Source organism: Hippoglossus hippoglossus, chromosome 21 (assembly GCF_009819705.1).
Source record: "Hippoglossus hippoglossus isolate fHipHip1 chromosome 21, fHipHip1.pri, whole genome shotgun sequence".
NCBI classification, from domain to species: domain Eukaryota; kingdom Metazoa; phylum Chordata; class Actinopteri; order Pleuronectiformes; family Pleuronectidae; genus Hippoglossus; species Hippoglossus hippoglossus.
In genome coordinates this window covers 22,152,092-22,174,393 of record NC_047171.1, presented here as the reverse complement: position 1 = coordinate 22,174,393, position 22,302 = coordinate 22,152,092, and the positions used below count along the sequence as shown (strand labels likewise).

The following is a 22,302-nucleotide window of genomic DNA, read 5'->3' as shown; positions in this document are numbered from 1 at the left end:
TTGGGCCTAAGTGGTTTTCATAGAGTATAAATCCATAGACTGTAACTAAAGATGGACGACAGGCCTCTAATTCCTCCTACTGTCCAGAAATGAAGCCAAAATATTCAGAACAAGAACGCTGCCATCTTGCACAAATTACGTCATTTGGAGGCAAGTCAGCGCAGTGGTGATCGTAAAATCTAGGTCATGCGGATACTCGTGCTTAGCGAGTCAGTCTGAGCTGCGATAGCATCAAATGAATAATTAAAAACAAACTTAACAGAAAACTGAACACTACCTAGAATAATAGAGCCAATTTAATATGCTCTATGACTTTTTAGTTTCATCTATGTCCCATTTAATAATATGGAGGAGACAGGGTTTATGGGACACCCTGGGGGGGCTGGGACACACAGAAGGAGGGTCCCAAGATGATTTCCAGTGATCAGGTACAATTAAAATACAATTCTTAATATAATGTTATCCCTTACTGTTCTAAAAGCAAAAAAATATGAGTTAAAGTAAAAAAAATTTAAAAACAGACAAATACTAATCCGCCTTCTGATTTTCTTTGTCTCCATGTGACCCCTGAGGTGAGTACAAGAGATTAGCGAAAGTATCACAGGAAACACTGAGCATGTGCACGTAGGTGACTTCATGTGAACCAGCTAACATCAATATCCTTTGAGATAACGGGGGTTGCAAGTCTCTGGCACGTTATTTTGGGGGTTGGGGGCTTAAACGTTTGAGACGCTCTGGTCGAAATGATGAAGTTACTTGTGTGTAAATGTATCTTCTGCTGTTAAAGTATTGCCCCTGGAAGAATATCCCACTGTTAAGGTACGTTGGCCAATGAGAATAAACTTCAAACCTATCGTGTCCAGTCCCCACCTGAATGTAGAGGTTTTTTCCCACTCTGTGGACCCGGATTCGATGGAGCCGTCCGTCTGCCAGGTTAGTGAGGACGGGGCTGAACACGTCCGGACCCCGGTCCGTCTGAAGGTGATACCAGATCTGCAGACTCCCTGGACACAGAGCAGGAAATTCACTATTGTGTTCCGAGCTCAATTTCAACTGTCATGTACATAAACTGCTTTGTATGTGTACATTGCAGTAAAATGCCAAATGATCACAAACAGGTGAAGTGAATATACTGGAACGATGTAGCTGCCTGCAACTGTAAATAGATGCTTTGCTATTTCTAAACTTCTTCGAGTGCCTTTTGAGATATACAAATATTTATCTCATAGCTCTTCACTCCCACACTGAATAAGTCAATATGTGTTCACTGTTTCTCCCACTCACATAAGGACGCACACACACACACACACACATATGCAAGCACACATTTGCCGGAAGATCAGAGAATCAGCGGGCAGAGTATTTTCGAGAGGAGCTGGGTCAATATTACAATTCCTCGTCTGTAGGTGAAGGGCTTTGTGTTGTGATTCATTTCAAATCCAGCAAGTGCTCCTAGATGACGGTCAGGGTGGATGAAGTGTCCCCTTCAGTGTTTACACAGACCCGGGGAACGTGGGCGTTCAGATATAACACGGGAGAGTGCATTAGGACGCGGACTGTGAGGAACACCCGCACACAGGTGTCACCCAGTATGAAGAGCCGAAGTTTGGAAACAGCTTAAAGGCTCCCGGCTTCGACCTTTGAGGCTTTTCTTGGGTCGATAGCAGGAAACGCTCGGTAGCAAGAGTTTGACATGTGACGACCTTTTCTGAAAACTTCTCCAGACTTAACGTGAGACAATTTAATCCAAATATAAATAGGTCTTAATGCTCTTTTAAAAGCTTATCAGAATTATGTTTCAGAACAAAGACGAGTAAATCTGCCTTTTTGTTTTCATGCACCACATGATAAGAATGAGCTGCAACACATCCTTAACTTCCTAAAATCCTCTCTTGGCATGTTTAAAAGTCGTTTAAAATCAGTTTTCATTGAATGATGTCGTTGCTTAGAACGTGCTTTTTATTTCCCCTAAATAATTCCTATATAATTGATTCTATGTTCTTTGTTTTTAATCGGTTTGCTGTCTTTTAGTATGTTTTTGTTTTATTAGTCTTCATAAATAAAGGCGAAGACTGTCAAATATTTTACTAATTTGGGCAATGCATTTGCATGTTTGTTTGTTAATTTGCATGATTACGCAAAAACTCGTGGATGGATTACCACGGAAGAACCACATCCATATCAAGGTGTGGATCCAGGAATTTGTGTAATTTTGAGACAGGACATTTTTTAACATTTTCATTAATTTCTCAGAGAATAATTCATGGATCAGGGGACTGATATTTATGAGTTTGTGCAATTTTGTGCGGATACAAATAAAACTGCTGATCTAGGGAATTTAGAACTGTTGGACCTTGGTGGAGTTGTGCACTCTATATTCTAGTTTATAATTGTGTATGTATGTTATTAATGTATGGACCACTATGCATCTACTATCTTTCATATTTATATAAATTGGTGTTCTGAATGAGTGTGTGTGTGTGTGTGTGTGTGTGTGTGTGTGTGTGTGTGTGTGTGTGTGTGTGTGTCCATTACAGAGGGACACTTAATTTTAATGCTTGGCTATGACAAATAAATGCATTCTAATCTATTCTATTCTATTCTACGTAAAGTATCTTCAAAGATGCAGAGGAACAGAGCTGCGGAGGTTCACTTTATTCCCTCGCCTATTATCAGTTTGCAGAGTTGTGGGGGCGGCTCCAGTAATATAATAATTCTGGCTGTGGCACCGGTAATATAAACAGTCTCTCTGATTCTCTGCTCTGATCCTCAGCTGTCAGCATTGTAACATGCAAATAAACTTTAAAAATGTAAGAACACATATGGATTCTTTTTTTCTTCATATTTCAGCAGCCTCAGATCCCTGAGGCGGCCATATTTGTTTTATAGGCACATCTGCACATGTCATAACAACCTGCTGAAGGTTAGAAAAAATAAAAGAACTAACATGGAGTGCAGTGGGTTTTTGATTAGATCCTTCTAATTTAAGTGGATTCCATTTTTCTGCCTAAACAGGATCATCTCTCTCCGCTTCCAATTGAACTCTGGTGGGTCTCGTTTTAAAGTGGGCCAACCCGCTGTCAAGGAAGCAATCTCCTCTGTAATAATGTGAGATTATTTGGTAACCCTGTCAGCCGGAGAGAGCAGGGACTGTTTCTACCTGTCTGACATACGCTATGAGCTGCGGTTGCAGTTTTTTGCTCTTTCTCACCAGACGATTCAAGTATTTTCTCACGCCTAGCTCCATGTTTATCCGTCTCGGTAGGATTTTAGTAAATCAGTTTGACCAAACACGACAAGACAAGAACGTTTTTAAGCAGGGGTCTGTCTGTGTAGAGTTTAAATCCCCTCTTCGTGACTGCATGAGTTTTTTGCTGGGTACTTCCTTCCACAATCCAAAATCATGCAGATTGGATGAGTATAACTGGAGACTCTGAATAAACAGCAGGTGCGAATGTGAGTGTGGATGGTTTGTCTCTTTGCAGCTGCAGAAGCTGTGTGTGAGAATGAAAATAAATATAAGTTGCTTACAATGAAATTCATTAATTGTGCAAAAAATATTTAGTCAACTGGGCAAATCTGCAGAGTCAATTAAGTCAAATTCAACATTAACAATTTGAATTAATTCCACTAACAGCAAAAAAAAAATAATCCAAATAATATTTTAATTTCAAATCAAATTCACTGAGTTGCCACTAAGCTTATTCCACCACTGCTCACCGGATCCAAACCTTTATAATAAAGCAAATACAACATTTTGGAGCACATCACTGTCATTTCGACGGAGGGCTGCAGACCTGAGGGCATCACAGGGAGCTTCACATGTCAAACGCTTTGTTTTCCTTCCCAATAACTGCCACTGTGTAATGATGTGGCATTTTATCTGAGTGAGTCTGAAACGGCTTCAAAGGCCTGTGGTTACATAACTGATGTGTTCATATGAAATGTGCATATAAATGTTTAACACAACCACTTCACGGTGGAAGTGTTCCGCTGCCACGTGTGCAACCAGGCGGAGGAGGTGTTTGCTAACAGTTGGTGATTTAAGTATTGAAATCTATAAATAGTTAAATGTATTTACCATTAAAGATTAGTGTGTTTTTATCGTATAAATGTAAAATCCGTATGTACCGTTTTTTGCCAGGATGACAGCGATGTACTGATGACTGAAGGTGCTGACAGTCAGCAGCATGGCTGGCCTCTGGGACGTGACGAAGCTGAAGGCCACGTCCTCTCTGGCCCGGCTGCTGCTCTCCGTGGAAACGCTGGTGGCCTGCGAACTCCTGTTCTGCATCACCGAGAACGGCTCCTGGAAGGTGTAGGTCACCGAGGACTCTCTGTCAAAGGACACCGACACCTCTGCGCACACACAGGAACACAAGAGAGGGGAGGAAAAAATAACGGTTTCAGTTCAGGAAGCGACTGTTTTTGAAACAAGATTAAGAGATAAAGCCGAGCTCACAGTCCACAGAGGATCCAATTTCCATTACACCTCTTAATATGAAAGTATTAGATGGAACAGCGATGGTCATGAGCTGTGGGCAGTGACCAAGAGATCGCAGATATACGCAGCCAAAATTAGTTTCCTCCGAAGGGTCTCTGGGTTGAGATAGGATGAGGAGCTCTTACACCCGGGGGGAGCTCCTCCACGTCGGAAGGTTGTTTGGGCATCTGATTACGTTGCCTCCTGGGCTACTTCCTTTGGAGGTTTTCCATGCGCCTCCAACTGGGAGGAGACCCCAGGTTACACCCAGAACTCGCTGGAGGGATTATACATCCCATCTGGTCTGTATACGCCTCAGGATCCCCCCCCCCCCCCCGGTTTCCAAGGAGAGGGATGTCTGGAACACCCTGCCACCACAACCCGACCTCGGATAAGTGGCAGAAAATATATGGATGGATACACAGAACAATCCGCACAACGCTTATCACTGAGGAGGTTGGAAATGTAGTTTGCCTCATGGGGAGAGATAACATGAAGTCTGTGGGTTCATTTAAAATGCATTAATGAATATTTTTGATATTAGCATTAAACACAACCACTGGCTTTATTGAAATGTGGCCAAACCCATGACATTCTTCAGAGAAGTAGCAGAAGGACTGAAAATACACCTTCTTAGAAATATCCAGCGATAGGGAGCCTCTCTCTTTAAGGTTAATGTGACCTCCTGAAGGTGAGTGTTTTTGTAAAATGCATGTAAGTCATTCTGGTGGCTGTGGGTGAGGAGGTAAAGCGGGGCATCCACTAACTAGATGGCCAGTGGTTCAATCCCACGCTCCTCCACTCTGCATGCCTGAGGGTCTTTGAGCAAGACACTGAACCCTTAATTGCCCCTGTGCATGTTAATGGATGAATGTTCCTTGTACTTAAAAGGGGTCAATACGACTAGAAAAGCACAACATGAATGATTTATATTCAATTATCTTCATTGTTACAAATTTCACGTCTACATATAAATACATAAATGTTAATTCCTAGGATAAACTGCTTGAGATAAATCATCATTTATGAACATGCACCTGCACATTAGGAATACATTTGTCCTGATATCTTAAGACCCAGTATAGAAGTAATGGGTTGTTAACCGGTTGTTTGAAGATAAATAAAAATATATGATTTAAAGTAATGAGAAGACTTAATCAGGGCAGTTTATTCCAGTTTGTGGGAGCTTTAAACTTTATGATATAAACAGGTTAAATCCCCCCCCCCCCCGGTCAACTGTGACACCACAATTATTAATATTAGCAACTCAGAATTTCAATTTTTTATGATGAAAGATAAATGATTGGAACAAAAGATAATTAGTTGGCAGAACTGTAAGAAATTGAGTCGGCCTCAAAATCTTGTGCAGTGAGTTGCCTTGAAATTTTGCGTTTTCTAAACCTTTTCATTTTTTGCAGTGTATGCAATAATATGGTTATATTTAAAACACGAGTTACAAGTGACTTTAACCACCTCTAAAAGCAGCTGACAGTCTCAGGCGGGTGAGAGAAGCTTCTCCACAAGGAGACGAAGACAAGAACCCTACTTCAACACAGCGATGATTCCCAAGTGCCGTGGAAGCATCCACACCTCTGTTACCTCAACAGATGCTGGGAGTTCAAGTCCCTTCACAACCAAACTGCTCTGGGTTTTGATGTGTGAAAACACTCTTTTCTTAACTTTCAAATTAAATTTGTATTTCCTGGGGTTAATGGAGGGTGGAGGGGATGGTTGCCTTCATACTAAGACGCCATTACACCACCGTCTCTCTTCACACGTCTGGGCAGCACATTCACAATGTCTCAGTAGAAGGTGCTAGCACTTCCACTGAAGCAGATAATCTCCAGCCTACTTCAGCTCAGCCCTGTATCACAGCTGGACGGCTTGTTTTAACACAAGTGTCTGGCTTATACACTAAATAAATAAAAGAGGAAAAAATGTAGAATAGCCTCGGTTTGGTTCTATTCAGTCGACAGCTGTCACACAACACGCTTTCCCACCGAGGGAACGAACAAAGAAACAGACTCAAATCAACATAAAACATGGACATGCAGAAACACAAGGTGGGGAAAAATATAAGTAAAGTATGGAACAGGATAAAAAAACAAGTGACGCAGCTTTTGTTTTCAAAATACAAAATCTGCCACCATACGATCACACAGCTGACGGCATTCGCTTAACAACTTCCTTTTACCATCAGAGAGACAAGAGAGAGTCTACAATGTGGAATCTTATACGTGCATTCATTTTTATATTTTACACAAAACAAATATTTTCTTAATTCATGTTCTATATTTTAGTTTTTTTTTATATATGTTATTCATGATACAGTTTGCGATTTAACTGTAAAATATGAAGCATTGATTACATTTATTTGTCATCCGCATAGACTGCAAATAAAGATCGACGATATTCTACTTTTGCACAAAAATTAAGATAAAAATATCCAGGATACGTGTGCTGCTAGTGGGGCCACGCAATCGAGGTCTAGCTGATACACGCGCTGGGTCATTCGCAAGTCCATCACAGCTGTTTCACCCGGTTTTTATATCCTCTAATACCTAATAAAAACCAAACTTATCAGAAACATGAACACTTAAACTTACTTCTTGGTTCATCTTCTAACATGGAGAATGACTAAACTACTGCCAGCCACCAGGGGGCGATCAAGATAGTTCTCCACTTTTGGGAATCTGACACGTCATCCATCTTTCAGTCATAAGGACAACATCTTAGCAATCATTGTCTTATTATCTAATATCTTTATATATACATTGGTTGATAAAACGTTATCGGAAATGTTTTGCTCTTTAATTTTTTTGCTCTTGTATTTGCGCTGGGTTTCAGTGTCTGATCAGTTCTGTTCTTGGCTCACACACTGCAGCAGATAATTTGGTCTAATGCATTTTAAATGCTCCTGGAGTCTGGCATCAGGACAAGTATTAATTGTGTCTTGCATTACTCGCACTTTTATTGGAGCACTCTAATGGAATAACCTCGGCAGTGATCGATTCTTTGTTTCGTTGTAATCAAAATTTATCTATTAAAAGAATTACATGACGCCTGCTGCTTTTGTTTAATTTAAACCGGCGAAGGGCGGGACTCACCTTGGTTACAGGTGGTTCCCCCGTAGGCGGACAGCGAGCAGTCGCAGATGTAGCCGTTGCTCTTCTCGATGCACCTCCCTCTGTTGTGGCACAGGCTGCTGGAGCCGCTGCAGTAGCCGGGACAGCCGGAGCTCACCCCGGGCGTCATCCTGGCCCTCTCCTCCAGGTCGAAGCTCACGCCGTTGACCGTCAGCGTCCTGATGCAGCCCAGGAAGCCTCTCTGCAGGGACGCCGTTCCCCCTGGGGAGACACTGGGCGTTACATCACATCTGATGTCCGCTTGCTCCGCTGAGAACCATCTGTAATGGCTTTATAATCATGGCTCCCTTTAGGGTTGACGAGGATTTACGACAAGCAGTTACTTAATTCCAGCGTGCATCTTGTGCGACCCTGTAGGCACTTAAGCATATGAAACCTCATTATGACTAAATATACAACGTAATGGATGAGACAGCGTTCGATGAGACATCTCTGTGAGATGCACATAGAAAACAAATGTTTGGGACTCTGGCAACAGCTGCTTGTGTACAGCGTGTTTCGTAGAGGTGTGAGAAAGTGCATCACATTGTTTGCCTATTTCTGAAAGAAAAAATAACAGGTGGGAAAAGTCTCCACCCATGATCCCCCGAGGCTGACAGAAGATACTTGTTAAATCCTGTATCGTTTCATAAACACAAACATCAACACAACACCCTGCACAATCCCACTTAACAACACCAACGCAGTCCGATACATGTATTTTGACAACTTTATCAACAGGCCCAACAGCCTGAGTAGCTAACTAAGGGAATACAATAACAAATGTATTAAATAAAACAATTAATCGATTTTTTGGTCAAATAAAAGTTGCACTCCAGCCCTCAGCGTAAATAAACTTTTCCATCCATCCAGATGTTTTTTAATTTGTGTTTGCAACAAATCCAAAAATAAAGTTTCAGGAACATTCTAAATTAATAAACATTCAAATAATCCACATCCTCCAAACCAACGAAACAATCAAATTAATACTGTAATTGTCTGTTTTCTAAAATGTCTGCTAATATCATAGAATAAAATCAGGTGTGAGACATAATTTCATTGCAGTGGACATTCCCTGATCCTCCCTCCGACATGTGTGTAATTTTGATTCAGTTCCATGAGACGAATACGATCTGACAGAATGAAATCTCGTAGGTTCATCAGTTGTTGTTTTACATATCAATTACAACACGTGTCGTCCCGTGGTATACGACGATCCAAAATATCTAGAAAACAACTGTTAAAGATGTTGGCGACAGCTGCTTGTGCACAGTGTGTCTCACAGAGGTGTGACACACTGCAGCAGATTGTTTTGCTCATAATTTATCTGAAAGACAAAAATAAAACAGGTGGGAACAGCCACCTCCCATGATTCCCTTGGGCTGACAAACCATACTTGTTAAATCTTCTATTCTTTCATGTGGCGTGAAGCTTTGAGTGTGCACACTGCAGGGAGCTGGCATGTGTCTAGTGTACATATGTGTTTTTTATTCCATATACACATGTTATATGTAGTAATATATAGCAGGAGAGGCTGGTCTATTGGGAGAAGGCAGGATATCATACAAGCTGTTATCTGTATTATATAGTGTGAGGGTGTCTTTCCTGCTATTTACCCGTGCTTCCTGTTAACGGTCACACAGGTCATTTCTCACTCCCTACCAGCGCTGGCTTTGTGTAGCGTGGGCTTGTGTTATTAATGCCACAAGCTGCCGTTTCTCATCGGAAACTTCCCGTGTCGCCTTTGCTTGTTTTAGCCGACAGACGCTATAAAAACCTCAAACCTGAAAGACCGAAGGGACGAGGCTCAGGGGTTCCAGTCCCCTTTTAGAGTAATTACAGGGAAATGACACAGAAATCAAGAGGGAGAATTTAAAGGAAGTAATGGACAGCCCTGCGATGGCACGTACAGTTCTGCAGAAATTCTGTGTATAATAGAGTTTTGCAGTAATAACTAGAGAGGCACTCAGTAGAGCGCACACCTCCACCAACAGTCCCCTCATGTTCAATCAAGCTGCACCAAATTGCACACACTCACAGATATCAGTCCCCTAAATGTGCCTGATTTCTTCCATTAAGATCCATGAATTATTCACTAAGAAACTGGGGAAAATGTCAAAAAAAGCAACTGTGACCATGAAAAGCAATGCAGTGAATATTTTCACTCTTTAACCGTCAAACTGCTCGAGAGAAATAACCTCGACACAGTACGATATGGCAAAACAAAACATGAAACTAGAACTGCTACAGTTTAACAACAATAACAAATACATTTAAGAGATCTGAAAATATGAACCTGTACCAAACTGTACACACTCATATCAACATATTAAATTAGGATTTGCGCATTATACCCTGAAAAATAACGACAACGTTGAAAAATTGCCATATTTTGTGATGTTACAACATTGGGAAAAATCCTTGATCTGCCCCTGAAACCACATTTGCATCTAAATTGTATGGGTTCCTTTCAGTTCCAGGCTTTGTTCCTCCATCAACATATTTCCGGTGCCTTTTCTCTGAGTTAAAATATTTAGCCTCCACATTATGTAAAAATCACATTCTCCTTTTTGGTTAATTTCCTTTCACTGATCAGGTTGTATTTTTGTACCACTTGCATTGAGAGTCAATTTATTAGAATTTTTTTTACAGCTGTAGCCTTTGTTATATTCCAAGTTCTTATTTCACTAAAATGAGCAGCAAATATCCGAACTAGCAATCAGTTCTCAAATGGCAGAGCAGGTCTTTGCAAGGGACATAATCACATGTTCATCGTTATTTTCTTCCAGAATCCAGATAAAAAAGTTCTTTCATGAAATGACACCATTTCCCATTTAATCTTCACCAGATGACATGTTTTTCTGCGATCCACAGAGGATTGTTGCTTTTAGTTGTCATTTAATTCCTCTGATATATTCATTCTTAAACCAAATGATCCGTTAAGTGCATGAACTCGGGCCTAAAATAGAGAGAAAAGTATTTTTTCTGTTGTCTGTGTCGCTTCCAGAGGGTTGGTGCATTATTAAGGAGACACATTAAAATGTCAGCGGGGGAAAAGGCTGCTGGAGAAATGTGACACGAGAAAGAGAGCAGCCTCGCTCCTTGACCAGAGTAATAATGAAAAAACAATAAAATAAATGAGTTCTTCGTGGCAGCCTATAGGATCGCTTTGTAAATCTATATAAATGCAATAATCAGAGGACATTTAAAGAGTTATTGTTCGCTGTAATTATCTCCACATGCGCTATGAGGGGTGACCTCCGTAGTCCGACTACATTAGAGGGGACAGGGGACAAATGCAATGTTATTATGAGATGTCAGTATCTTTTTTTTTTTTAATTAGACAACTGGAGTGGGTTTCTCTGACCTGGTGTGAAACAGAAAAGGAAACCACAGGGGAATTTATTTTCCAAAACAGAGGGATGAAGCCTTTAGCTTTACTGTACCCCCCCTCCTCCCCGCATTCTATTTAATGCAGACTCAATATTTTTTAATAACTATATTACATTTTACTACCCTCATTTATACTATAATGTCGAATTTGTTTTTATTCTACTATATTTATTAAATTTTTTCACTTATCTATTTATTGTAGCTGTAATGTCGTCCATACAGTCTAGGTGTATTACAATGGAAACACTTGAAGACCAGGGTTTGTGTGAAGGCCGCCAGTATTGATTACCGCAGACAAATCATGTTGTTTCAATTACATTGGCCCAGAATGGGTCTAAATACTACATTACCTAAGATCCGGAGCCACTTTATGGATGGAGGGGAGGCCTGTCTTCACCCACAACTGAAAAGTGAACTAATTGTGTTTTCAGACTTCTTAATGGTTTTATCTCGATCTTCCACCCACCATTTACCTGATTAACCAGATGTTTTTATCGTTTAAGAAACAGACGGTTGGTAACGCAGTTGTTAATCATTAGACTGATGATTTAGTTCAGGGGAATGAGGCCAATCCAACAGAAGAAGTGCTCTAACTATAAGCCACATAACTTTGTCTGTGGGAAAACTAGCAGGACTTTTCCTTCCAGAAGCAGCTGCTTCCAAAAATACCTCCACTCACTTTTTATGTCTATCACTTCTTCAAAAATTAAAGCACTCATGACATGAGAGTGTTGTATTAAGACTCACTTCAGAAAAATCTGAAACTTTTCATTGAAGCTGCATTCATGAATATTAACATGTTATAAAAAAGTAACGAATGATTAACATTTATAACAAAGGATTGTGTGATGTGAAAGGTGTCAGTCCAGGTGATGAACCAACAGAGAAGTGAGTGTTTTACTGAACTTCAGCTCATTGCTTTGGTTCAAATTGATCACAAATCCACTGTTTGGGTTCCAAGTTGCTCTCATTAATCAAACTTTTCACCCTGCTCAGCACCAAGCAGCTGGGATGTGAACACAGTGGAAAATTCAGCAGCTATAGAGTCATTGTTGCTCCAGCGGGAGTTAGTGTAAAGTGTAAACCGACCGTGACGTCACCCATTGCTTTGTGAGCTTGCATTTTGAAGCCTCGAAATTTTTTCCAGCGCCATCTTGATTTTTTTTAAACCAGAAGTAACTATGTTTGGAGGAGCAGGGGGTGGAGCCTGACTGAGCTCTCCAGTACAATGCACGCACACCTATTACTGTCAATCACATGGTATTCACGCCCCAAAGCAAACTGCTTTATCATCTATTTGACTTTAAATGGACCGTATTTTACAAAATGAACATCGTGCTGTATTAAATAAGACTTGAAATGTTATAAATCAAGTGGGAAGTCATTTTCCATAGAAACTAGCGGACTAGACTAGGTGGATTCACCCTCTGCTGGTCATTAGAAAGAATACAGGTTTAAGGCACTTCCGCATTAGCTTCACTCTCTGGACCCGGAGTCGAAGTACGTTTTTCTATACATTCCATGGTTGAGACAAAAATTCATCAGGAGGCCAGAGACATGATCCAAATCAATGTGAATGTTAAAAAAAAAAAAGTATGCTAACACTAGGTCAGTGTTCTGAAAAGTTTTCTGCACTGGCCTCAAAATGGGCAAAAATAAATAAATCCCTGTTTCCGGGGGAGGCTAGAGGAGATTTGTTTTCTTTCAACAGCGGCACGGCCCCTGAGAGAGCACCGTTTCTCCCGTGGCTCCTGAAGACACACAAACACCTCCCATAGAAAGGTTCTGCAGAACACCTTAACCATAACTATGACATTTTTGATTCAACTCAGGCAGATTTGACCCTCCAGAAATGCCTGGCCAGTGAGGACGCATTCTGGTTATTTTGCTAACAAGTGAACAGCACTCCTCCTCCCCTATACAGGAACAGTATATGGAGCTTAATGACCAGCCTACCTATGAAGAGCTGGCTGCTGAGCCGTAAGCGCAGGTGCCCGTCAGCCGGAGCCTCCAGGAAGCGGAGGGGGAGCTGGTCGACCTGCAGCGAGGCCTCCCGCACGTTGCGCTCTGCCCTCACGTAGTGCCACTGCCTGTCATTCAGGGGCAGGTGGGACTTCACGGACAGGACCGCCGGACCATTTCCCACATCAAAAGAGAACGTCACCACCGAGGGAGCTGCACACACACACACACACACACACAAATGTGATATTGGGTTTTTTCATGGTCTCCTCTGTCCTCCCTTTCTGATGCAATGTGATACAATGCTGCTGGGAAAACTTGATGACCTGAATAGATTTATGAGGGGGCTCAGCTGACAGCTTGTCAATATTTCACAATGCCTCTGATGCTGCAGTAATACATAACGGCTACAAATATCCTGAGAACTCCTCCCCGAGGTTTGTGTAGAAAACGCACTGTAATCAACAATTTCGCATCTTTTTAACGACTGCAATAAATAAACTAAAGCGGTGCTGCTGGAGCTACCTCTGCTGTCAGTGCAAATGTACTCTGTGCTTATTAAATATGCTGTTTGGTCCAAGTACAAACAATCCTAAAAGACTACAGTGCATTCCTTAATTGGTTCTCATGTAAACGAGCACCTTTTTTTTGTTCCTTCAAAAAATCTAAATATATCTGCAGCCTTTTATTTCCTTGTTACAGTAAATCCACAGCACATGTCTATTATGTCATGTGCTATAATCATTATGGATTTCAGCTCCACTAAATGTGTAGCAAGGAGATGCTTTTAACGTCTCCTTTGGCAGCATGACATTGCTGTTGACTGTGTCATTAGGATTACATCATGCCGGGCGGACCTGACAGCCGGCTTCATGGGGAAATTAAACTGTCAACTACAGTACGACTAGTATTTCCAAGTGAGGAAGGCAAAAGAAATATCACTGACAGCTTTTGTGGCTGTTGTTAAGTATGGTAACTCTTTTCCAGTCTGCGTGCGTGCCCTTGTCATGTACTCTGTGTACTTTGTGCACTTCTGTTATGCAGGTCTGCGAGTTGACTCACAGCTGAGCTCCACTCTGATGAAGTCTTTGAGGCCCAGGTTCTCCAGAAACACTCCTGAAGGAGCGCTGGTCTTGAAGTGAAAGGAGATATCAGAGGAGAGCTCTGCCTGCAGGGTGGGGAAGTAGAGGTACGACGACTCCTGGTAGAAAGACGCTGCATTCCATATGGACTCTGACAGAGAGACAGAAAATAAAGAGGGGAGTTGTAGAAGGAGTAAAAATCTGAAAGTAAAGTGCAGGTAGGAACATTCTGTGAAAATTCTCTAGTGAGTGACACTCTAATTGCAATTAGAACGTCATTCAGTAGAGCACATGTCTCCGCCAATGGTCCCCTTAAATTTACACCAAATTGCACACACTTATAGATGTCAGTCTCCTAAAACCCCCTTTTCCAAATGTCCCCAAAACATCATCTCACAATGTTGAAGTTAAGAAATTCCAGGATCCAATCATTCAAAGTAGCCGAAATGTGTGGGGTTTGGTAAAAGACGTGGAGTAATTACAGCTTCCCCACTTTCCAAGAGTCAAAAACTAAATAACACCTCAGGACGGACTTCATTTTTCCATTTAGTTAAGTCTTGAGTTAAGTCAAACTCAGAATATAACGCTATCTCTATTTTGAGAGTCTTTGGAACCAGATAACACAAGAATGGCTCTCAGCGAGCGCATACCTCCATCAAGGTTAACACCATGTCTTGCAATGTTAAAGAAAGTGGAAAAACAATTCCTGGATATGATCCTCACTGTGGATCTGATCTAATATTTATTGGGTTCGTACTTGGGTCATACAAAACCCTGCCACACAATTTCATGGAGATTGGTTCAGTGGTTTTTGAGTAATCCTGCTAACAGTAAAACAGAGCAGATGTTAATCAAGTCAATCAAACCACATTCACAGATATCAGTTTCCTAAATATGCCTGATTTTTTTTTTTTTTCCATCAAGATCCACAAATCTTTCCCTGAGAAATTGGTGAACATCTAAGAAAAAAGAACACATCAATTCACCAAAGAACAATTCCTGGATCTGCTTCTTTCTCTGGAACCAATCAAAAATATAATGAATTCTTTCTTGCTCCGTGTTCCATTCTTCCACCAAGTCTCATGGACAGCGGCGCACACACCTCTTGGCGGTGGCAATAATGAAATGCAAAAGAGAAGGGATGTACTGAAATCAGATCTGCCACCAATTCTTCCCATGTTGATGTCTGGTAGAAAGCTGTGATCTCTGGTGTAAAACATTCTCACACTTTGTCCACCCGTCCATCTGTCTCCAGGCCCAAGCACAGCTGTTACCCAGGGAACTGCAAGACGTCCATTGTCAGCAAAGCATCGAAATAGAAGATAGTTTTAATCATTCTTAGCCTGCGTGTTGCCATTTTGTCTCCACCAATATTTTACCAATCTCAAACGATCTTGACGTTTGAATTCCACTTATTGTTTCCCATTGGATCTATGCAAGCATGCCATGTGTGTGGAATTTCTGCAAATGTGTGAAACATGTGTGTGAAATGTCAGTGTGAAACATATGGGGCCACTCTTCCTCCCAGCGTGAATAAACAGCTGAGCTCAGTATATATATATATATAAAAAAAGTGTTCTGGAATCAATCCAAAGATTTATCTTCTTTGAAACTAGTGGGGGAAATATTTACTACTTAATGCCTTCCTGTAGCTTCTGATGCAGGGCAGAGTTATTCATGCACGTCGGTCATTAAGACATGAACGTGATTTATAAGGTAAATCAGCCGCAGCTTGTCAAAGTGATTTGTTCGTTAATGCCAGGCATCATTTTATTGTGAAGAATCCTGCGAGCAGCTGCTGACACGCAGACAGGTGAGCTGCAGGCTCTGATGCGCCGAGCTCATGTCCTGTCAAAGATCTTGACACGAGCTCAGGAGTTGAATGGGGAAAAAAAGAATAAAGAAATACAGGAAGAAGCTCCTGACGTGATTTAAAGAAAGGTTTGAGAAAACGCCGCGACTCTGTCAGCAGATACAGAATCTCAGCAGAGTTCAAACACAGTAGCACACTCCCACATGTATTGTGCCATTTTCTTGAAAATCAATTTTTAAATGTTCTTTATTGTGTCAGATTTATATTAATTGAAAATGTGTTCAAAATAAGTATATCAAAACCGTAGACTATAATTAAAGAAGGACAACGTGCCTGCACTTTCTCCCAATTATGAAGCCAAAATATCCAAGATACAGCTGCCGTCATCTTGTACTTGGAGAAAGCAGCCGTGTCCCCCAGGTTGCCTCCTTCGCAGGACGTCTATGAACCACATCTTTAGACCAGACAGTTTCCATCTTGGCTCATCGTTAGCTACTTTAAGCTGCTGCAGCTCAGCCGCCCCACAAAGGAAGCTGGTTAGCTACGTCACAGGTGAGAATCCTATGGGGAGGTTGGATCCACCTATTGGATCCTTTGTTGCTCAGGAATGGCGCCTCACAGCTAGAGGCTCGATATCACAGTCCTGCCCTTGCACATGCTCAACCAATTGCATGTCAGTTTCACCCTGTTTTTATATCATCAAATAACGAATTAAAACCAAATTTATCAGAAACATGAACATGAAACATGTTTGATTTTTTAATTTGGTCCATGTCCCATCTGCAAACATGGAGGAGGCGGGGTTTATAACCTATATTCCAGCCAGCCACCAGGTTTCAGATGATTTGGCTTCACTTTTGCATCGTTATATACAGTCTATGATAAACAGGGGAGCAAAGAGCCAACACAGCTGTTTATTTTGTTACCAGAGATAAAACCAAATCCAGGTTCTTGGGTTTAAATATTTGACCCAGCAGCCAGTTCAGTTGCTTCTGTGGCAAAACACTCTTTGATTCTAATATGATGATTTCTACCATACGCCACTTTTTCAATGAGCCGTTTTGTTAGAGGACATAAAACACAAAATAAAAATTCAATATCTTTTGTTTGGAGAACTCATTGCTGCAGGATGTTGCGCGACCAGAGTTAAATGATAACATCAAAAACACCATTAAAGTAAATCAGTTTCTCATATAAAATTACTGTGTCTGAAAATGTCTTATTAAAGAAACCAAGGATGATTTCAAGGTAATGACGCAGACTCTAGTTCTGCAGCGTTACTAGAAATGAAATGCACATTATCTACACCACTTACACTTCAGGGAAAATTGTTTGCTATACAATTACTTACATTACATACAATTTTCTTCTCTTTTATTCACCAATATATAATATAATAGTTTAGATTATGCGAAGAAAGTCACATAAGGCTGAAGGAAGAAAAATATTTCATAAATCGTTGCTGGAAATGACGTAGATGTCTTCTCCATAATTTCACACTGTGTCTTTCATCCATTATTCAGCCTGACATACATGGAGTCGTTAGGAAACTGTGTTATCTCCACTTGAATTTAAAGTAGAGTCATGGGGTCTGAACTACATTTGACTGCAGATGAGCAACTAAAAATTCCCCGCCCCGTGTCCGCGGCTCACCGTGGGACACGAAGCAATAAATATCGACCATCTCTCATGTTCCGGTGCTGCCATCCAGCTCTGCCAACCCCCCCAACCCCCCCCAACCCCCTCCATTGTGGACAAGACAGACAGACCCACTGATGACTGAACACAACAGATGAGCTTTAACTCTCTACCCAAAGATAAACCGGAAAAAGGCACGAGGCATAAAGACATCATCTAAATGTGGTTTGCCTGTGATCGGCCCTAAGCCTCCATCTGCAACCAAATCTAGCACAGCAGCGTCAACACTGAGGTGATCACCTACTGTCTCCATAACAACGCAGAGGGCCGATGTGGTAGATGGCTTTCGAGCCTGTTCTGTTGGTGTCTCCGATTACTATCTGGCTGACTGGTAGGTGGTCTTTATAGGAGAGGATTCCCGTGTCATTAGCCCTGTGACAGACAAAAAAAAAAAGGAAACAAATAAATAGCTGTGCAGAGCCCTGGAGGGCTGGATGCCTTTATGGGGGTCCAGATAGAGGCATCCATTCCTCTGCATTAGCACAGAACGCAGAGTAAACACATTAAAATGGGAGCAATCTATCACAATGCAGACAACTGCCGCTGGAAATATGCAAACTGAGCCGAATCCGGAGAAGCTTTGGAGTGGATTAACACACAGAATGCAAAGATCCAGGGCGTCTAATAAACCAGAAACTCTAATGCAGCCTTTGTTTCTCCATTCAGCCCCTTTAGAAATTATGATTAGCTTGATCATAATTGTAATATTACGTGCGAGCTGTAATTAATAAGACACTGGTCTGTGAAACTGTTCTCACACATCCCAAAACAGAAAATGAGCTCTAAACATTGGAATGAGGAAAATTACATGAATAAACATTTATTTAATTTTGAAGGAAACAGTGTGAGCTCTCTGTGGACGCTGATAGGTGCAGGGGAAAAAACACTACACAGAGTCTGAGCGGCTCCTGGGGATCTGTGAGTGGTTTTACTCATTTAGGAATATTTACTCTATGCAAGTCTCTATTTAGCGAATGCCTAACGAATGATTTGACTAAAAACTCATAAACTAGTTGTTCGCTGTAGTCACTCCGTAGAAATGCTGGAGAACAACTTTGAAAAAATCTTTTTTTGTATCTTTATTTTCTTTTATCATAATTATTTATTTACAATTTTCCTGAGCCAGATTCTCAAGACATTTTCCAGAACATTTCCTGCAGCCCCCTAGTAAAATATCCAGAAAATGTCAGAGTAAGAATACAGCAGGAAAATGTCACGTAGACAGAGACGTCACCTTGTAAAGGCAACGAGATTCAAGAGCTTTGGACATTAAGGGCCTCATTGTCTTAAGTCTTTTTACTTTATTCAAGTGTGTTAATTCACAATTAGGACCTTATATTGAGATAAGTGTGAATTAGATATACATTCAGGTTATTAGGTACACTAAAGCAGTCTAATATAACGGTCTGACAGTAAATCCTCTTTCATGGAGGTTATAATTTTCAGTTTGTGTTGAGCCTGTTTTAGAGAGGTGCTGATTCAACTTTATGATCATCGTTAGGCTGTAGTTTATGGTGCTCTTGAATTGTACTGCGCTGTCTCTCTTATTTATAAGCTGATGTAAGTGGAGGGTGGACAAAATGATAGGAACACCTCTTTTGATATAAATATGGTACAAAAAAAAGGACAGACACCAAATCTTTGGGTTAGAAATGTCAAATATGGAGTGTCTGCACCACGTACCATGCATCTGTATCGGCGTCACAGTTGCAAAAGAAGTTCATGTCGATGCAGTTCTCCTCCAGGCTGCAGGAGCACTGCTGGACCCCGGGCAGGAAGCCTCCCCAGTAACTCCTCTTTTCTCCTTCGCGGTCCAGCCACCAGGACAGCGGACTTCCATCTGTAACAATACACCAGTCCCAACAGTCAGTCGCCGCTGCCACGGCCTGATGCCTGCCAGTGCCACTGCTCTAGCTCAAGTAGGTCAAGGTCATGGTCTATTTTTGGAGGATTTCATTATTTTGCTTCACTGGCTTTATCCTAAAATCCAAGAGGAAGAAATATATGGAAGCAAACTACATTTTTTTAGATAAGACATTGAGAAAATCCTGTTCTTCCAGCAGCAGCTGTGCCAAGAGGCTTACGCAACATGTGACAAAAGCAAATAAAAACAGTGAATGTGGAGTCAAAGAAATACAAAGTAAAACAAAGCCAAACGCTTTACATGATTAAAATGTTTTGGGTCACAAGTCAACAGATCAAGTATTAATCAAGAAAGATGCAGGAAAGACAAAAACAGGAAGTATATGCTTCTAAAAATACAACAATATGTAATATAAAAACTACACATGGCTATTTATGTAAGAACCTGACTGATTCATCAGTTGGCCGATAATAAACGGCCGATATAAGCCTTTTACAGACATATCACTATCAGTGTTTATTTGAAGGAACAAACAATGTGCAACGTTCTATATATTTTTTTGTTTTTGTTTTATGGTTGTAAAATAACAAGCCTCAATTATATGTTTTCGGTTTTAAGCGTCATCGTAGCAGTATATAGAGATATAGAGATATATCTCTATATATATCAATATTGGACATTTTCACTCACTTATATCAGTATTGACATTGGAGTCCAAAATTTGTTATCGTTCAGACTCCAAATCATATTCACGATCAAAAAATAAACACAATAAAAGTCAATGGCTTATATAGAAATCATTTGTCAAACTTAAACCAAGGTTGACATTTCACAGTAAATATAATTAAACATAACGAGGGATAAAAAAAAGTCGAAGACGGAGAGAAAGGAGTGAACAACAGAAGAAGAAAATAATAACTCACAGAGGAGATTTGGTTTCGGAGCTGTTAATTTCTGATAAATCATTTAAATGGACCCGTCTCCTCATGAATTATGCACGTTGAACTTTAACCGAATAGGCAATTTTCTTCATTGCATAAATGTGTTTGTTTTGATTCCCCGCTCGCATTTCATGATAACACTCCTGTGAGTGTCAATGAGGCTACAGCAAAGCCATAACTGCACAATTCATTACCTCCACTATGAGGTTAAGTGGTCCGGCTTCAGTCATCTGTCACACAGCGTGACCCTGCATCAGAGATGAGCCCAGCGGCAGAGAAAAGCCCATTAAGCTGCATGTCAGAATATACAATTAAGTGTCACATGCGATGCTGCTTTTCTTCCCACTCGTACATTAGAGCTGCATTAGGCAACGTTTTTATGTATGGATACACATGTCCTATTAGTCTAAGTCACAGAATCGGGCGGAGGTAGGGAACAATGCAACGTCTCATCAGCTCATCAGATAACACAATAGTCCACACGGCTGCTTAACGGCGTCATCAAATAAATGTTGGCAATAATGAAGAGGGAGGATGAAACGCAGGCTGCACAAGCGGGGGGAGGCCGGATGTCGTTGGCATTACAAAGGTTGAAAATAACACTCGCCTTATTGTCTTTACCCTCGATCCCCATCACTGCAGACAAACCACATCCCCTCTGTTCTGCTGCCTGTTTTTAAACCGCCATCCAGTCACCGAACAGGTACACAAATAAGAAAAGGCAACAATCAATAGCCCCTGAAGTAGAGGTCAGTCTCACTCTCTCCCTTAAATTGGATGGATATGGACAGGAGTTACACACGACGAGAAAGCAAATGCATCCCTCTCCCTACCCTTTATTTATTTTTACAAGCGCTGCACACAAAGCCCTGAGAGTGGCTGCGAAACGAAGGAGTTGGGAATTACAGGAGCATGAAAGATGGTAATGAAACATAAAAATACTTTCAGCTGATACATAAGATGACATCTATTTTAGACGCTTTTGTTCGGAGTAATTGGCAATAAGAGCATTTAGACTCCAAGAAATACTTGGCATCAAAAATCGGAAGCGCATCAGTCTCAGCCAAAGACTAATGCCCACTGCTCACGAGAGGATTATCGGAACAATTTTGGGACTGTTTTCAGGCCTCCTGACAATCACAGGGATGTTGCCGATTTGAGACTGAACAGAACAGATTATCTGGTCAAATGATCCTGTAGTGTGAGGGTTTTACAGATTTAATCTTACTGAACTGAATCGGTGCCTTGCCGATTTCCTCGCCAATTTCAAATCTGACTGACTCGTGTTGTGAGCAGAAACCCACAGTAGCCAATGAGAACAGACTGACTGGGAGGCATCACTTGCGTACTTGTGCTAAGAACCGAAACATGGTTGCCTACATGGTAAAAAACACTTTTATATAGTATAGTGTTCTGTTGTGCTAAACATTACAAAGCCGGCAGACGATGCTGGCTGTCCACCTCCCTGTTGTTTTTACTCTGAAGTCACGTTTGATCATGTGAGTTTCTGTGGGTCTCTGGAATCACTGCTCAGAAACCGTTTAAATTCCAAATGTGTGGTTTTGCGTCTAGTGTGAGCGTTCTCAAGATTAAAAGATTAAGAGTCCTTCACATCTGTCATCTCCCACTATTGTAAAATCAGTTCAGATATGATAATCATCCAGTGTGCAGCAGGCATTTGAGCAAAGTGATTTTTTTCCCCCCAGTAAATATAAGATACATCTTAACAGCGAGTGGCTGGTAGGCCAACATCATCATTCTTCCACTGCTCCTCATCTCCAGCAAAGATCTTTGACAACAGTGAAACATAAGCATAAAAATGATCTCTCTCTGGTTCCGCTGGTGCCATTTTCTATAAACCACGACCGACCGGAGCCGGTCAGGCGGACGGCGATGAGCGTGTTGCAGATTCTAATGAAGGTTTTCCAAATGCCAAGTTGC

General features: G+C 41.1%; 1 protein-coding gene across 1 annotated transcript in view; it reads right to left on the bottom strand.

Annotated features, from left to right (window-relative positions):
* The window catches only part of LOC117755036 (contactin-associated protein-like 5), a 96,304-nt gene that overhangs the window by 9,212 nt on the left and 64,790 nt on the right, over positions 1–22,302 (bottom strand). Inside the window, exons 14-20 of the mRNA XM_034574501.1 lie at positions 19,240–19,396; positions 17,801–17,928; positions 14,026–14,196; positions 12,958–13,176; positions 7,591–7,830; positions 4,132–4,359; positions 871–1,004 (exon numbers count right to left, since the gene is read on the bottom strand). Of these exons, the coding sequence (XP_034430392.1) occupies positions 871–1,004; positions 4,132–4,359; positions 7,591–7,830; positions 12,958–13,176; positions 14,026–14,196; positions 17,801–17,928; positions 19,240–19,396 (1,277 nt within the window). The remainder of the gene's footprint in view (positions 1–870; positions 1,005–4,131; positions 4,360–7,590; positions 7,831–12,957; positions 13,177–14,025; positions 14,197–17,800; positions 17,929–19,239; positions 19,397–22,302) is intronic.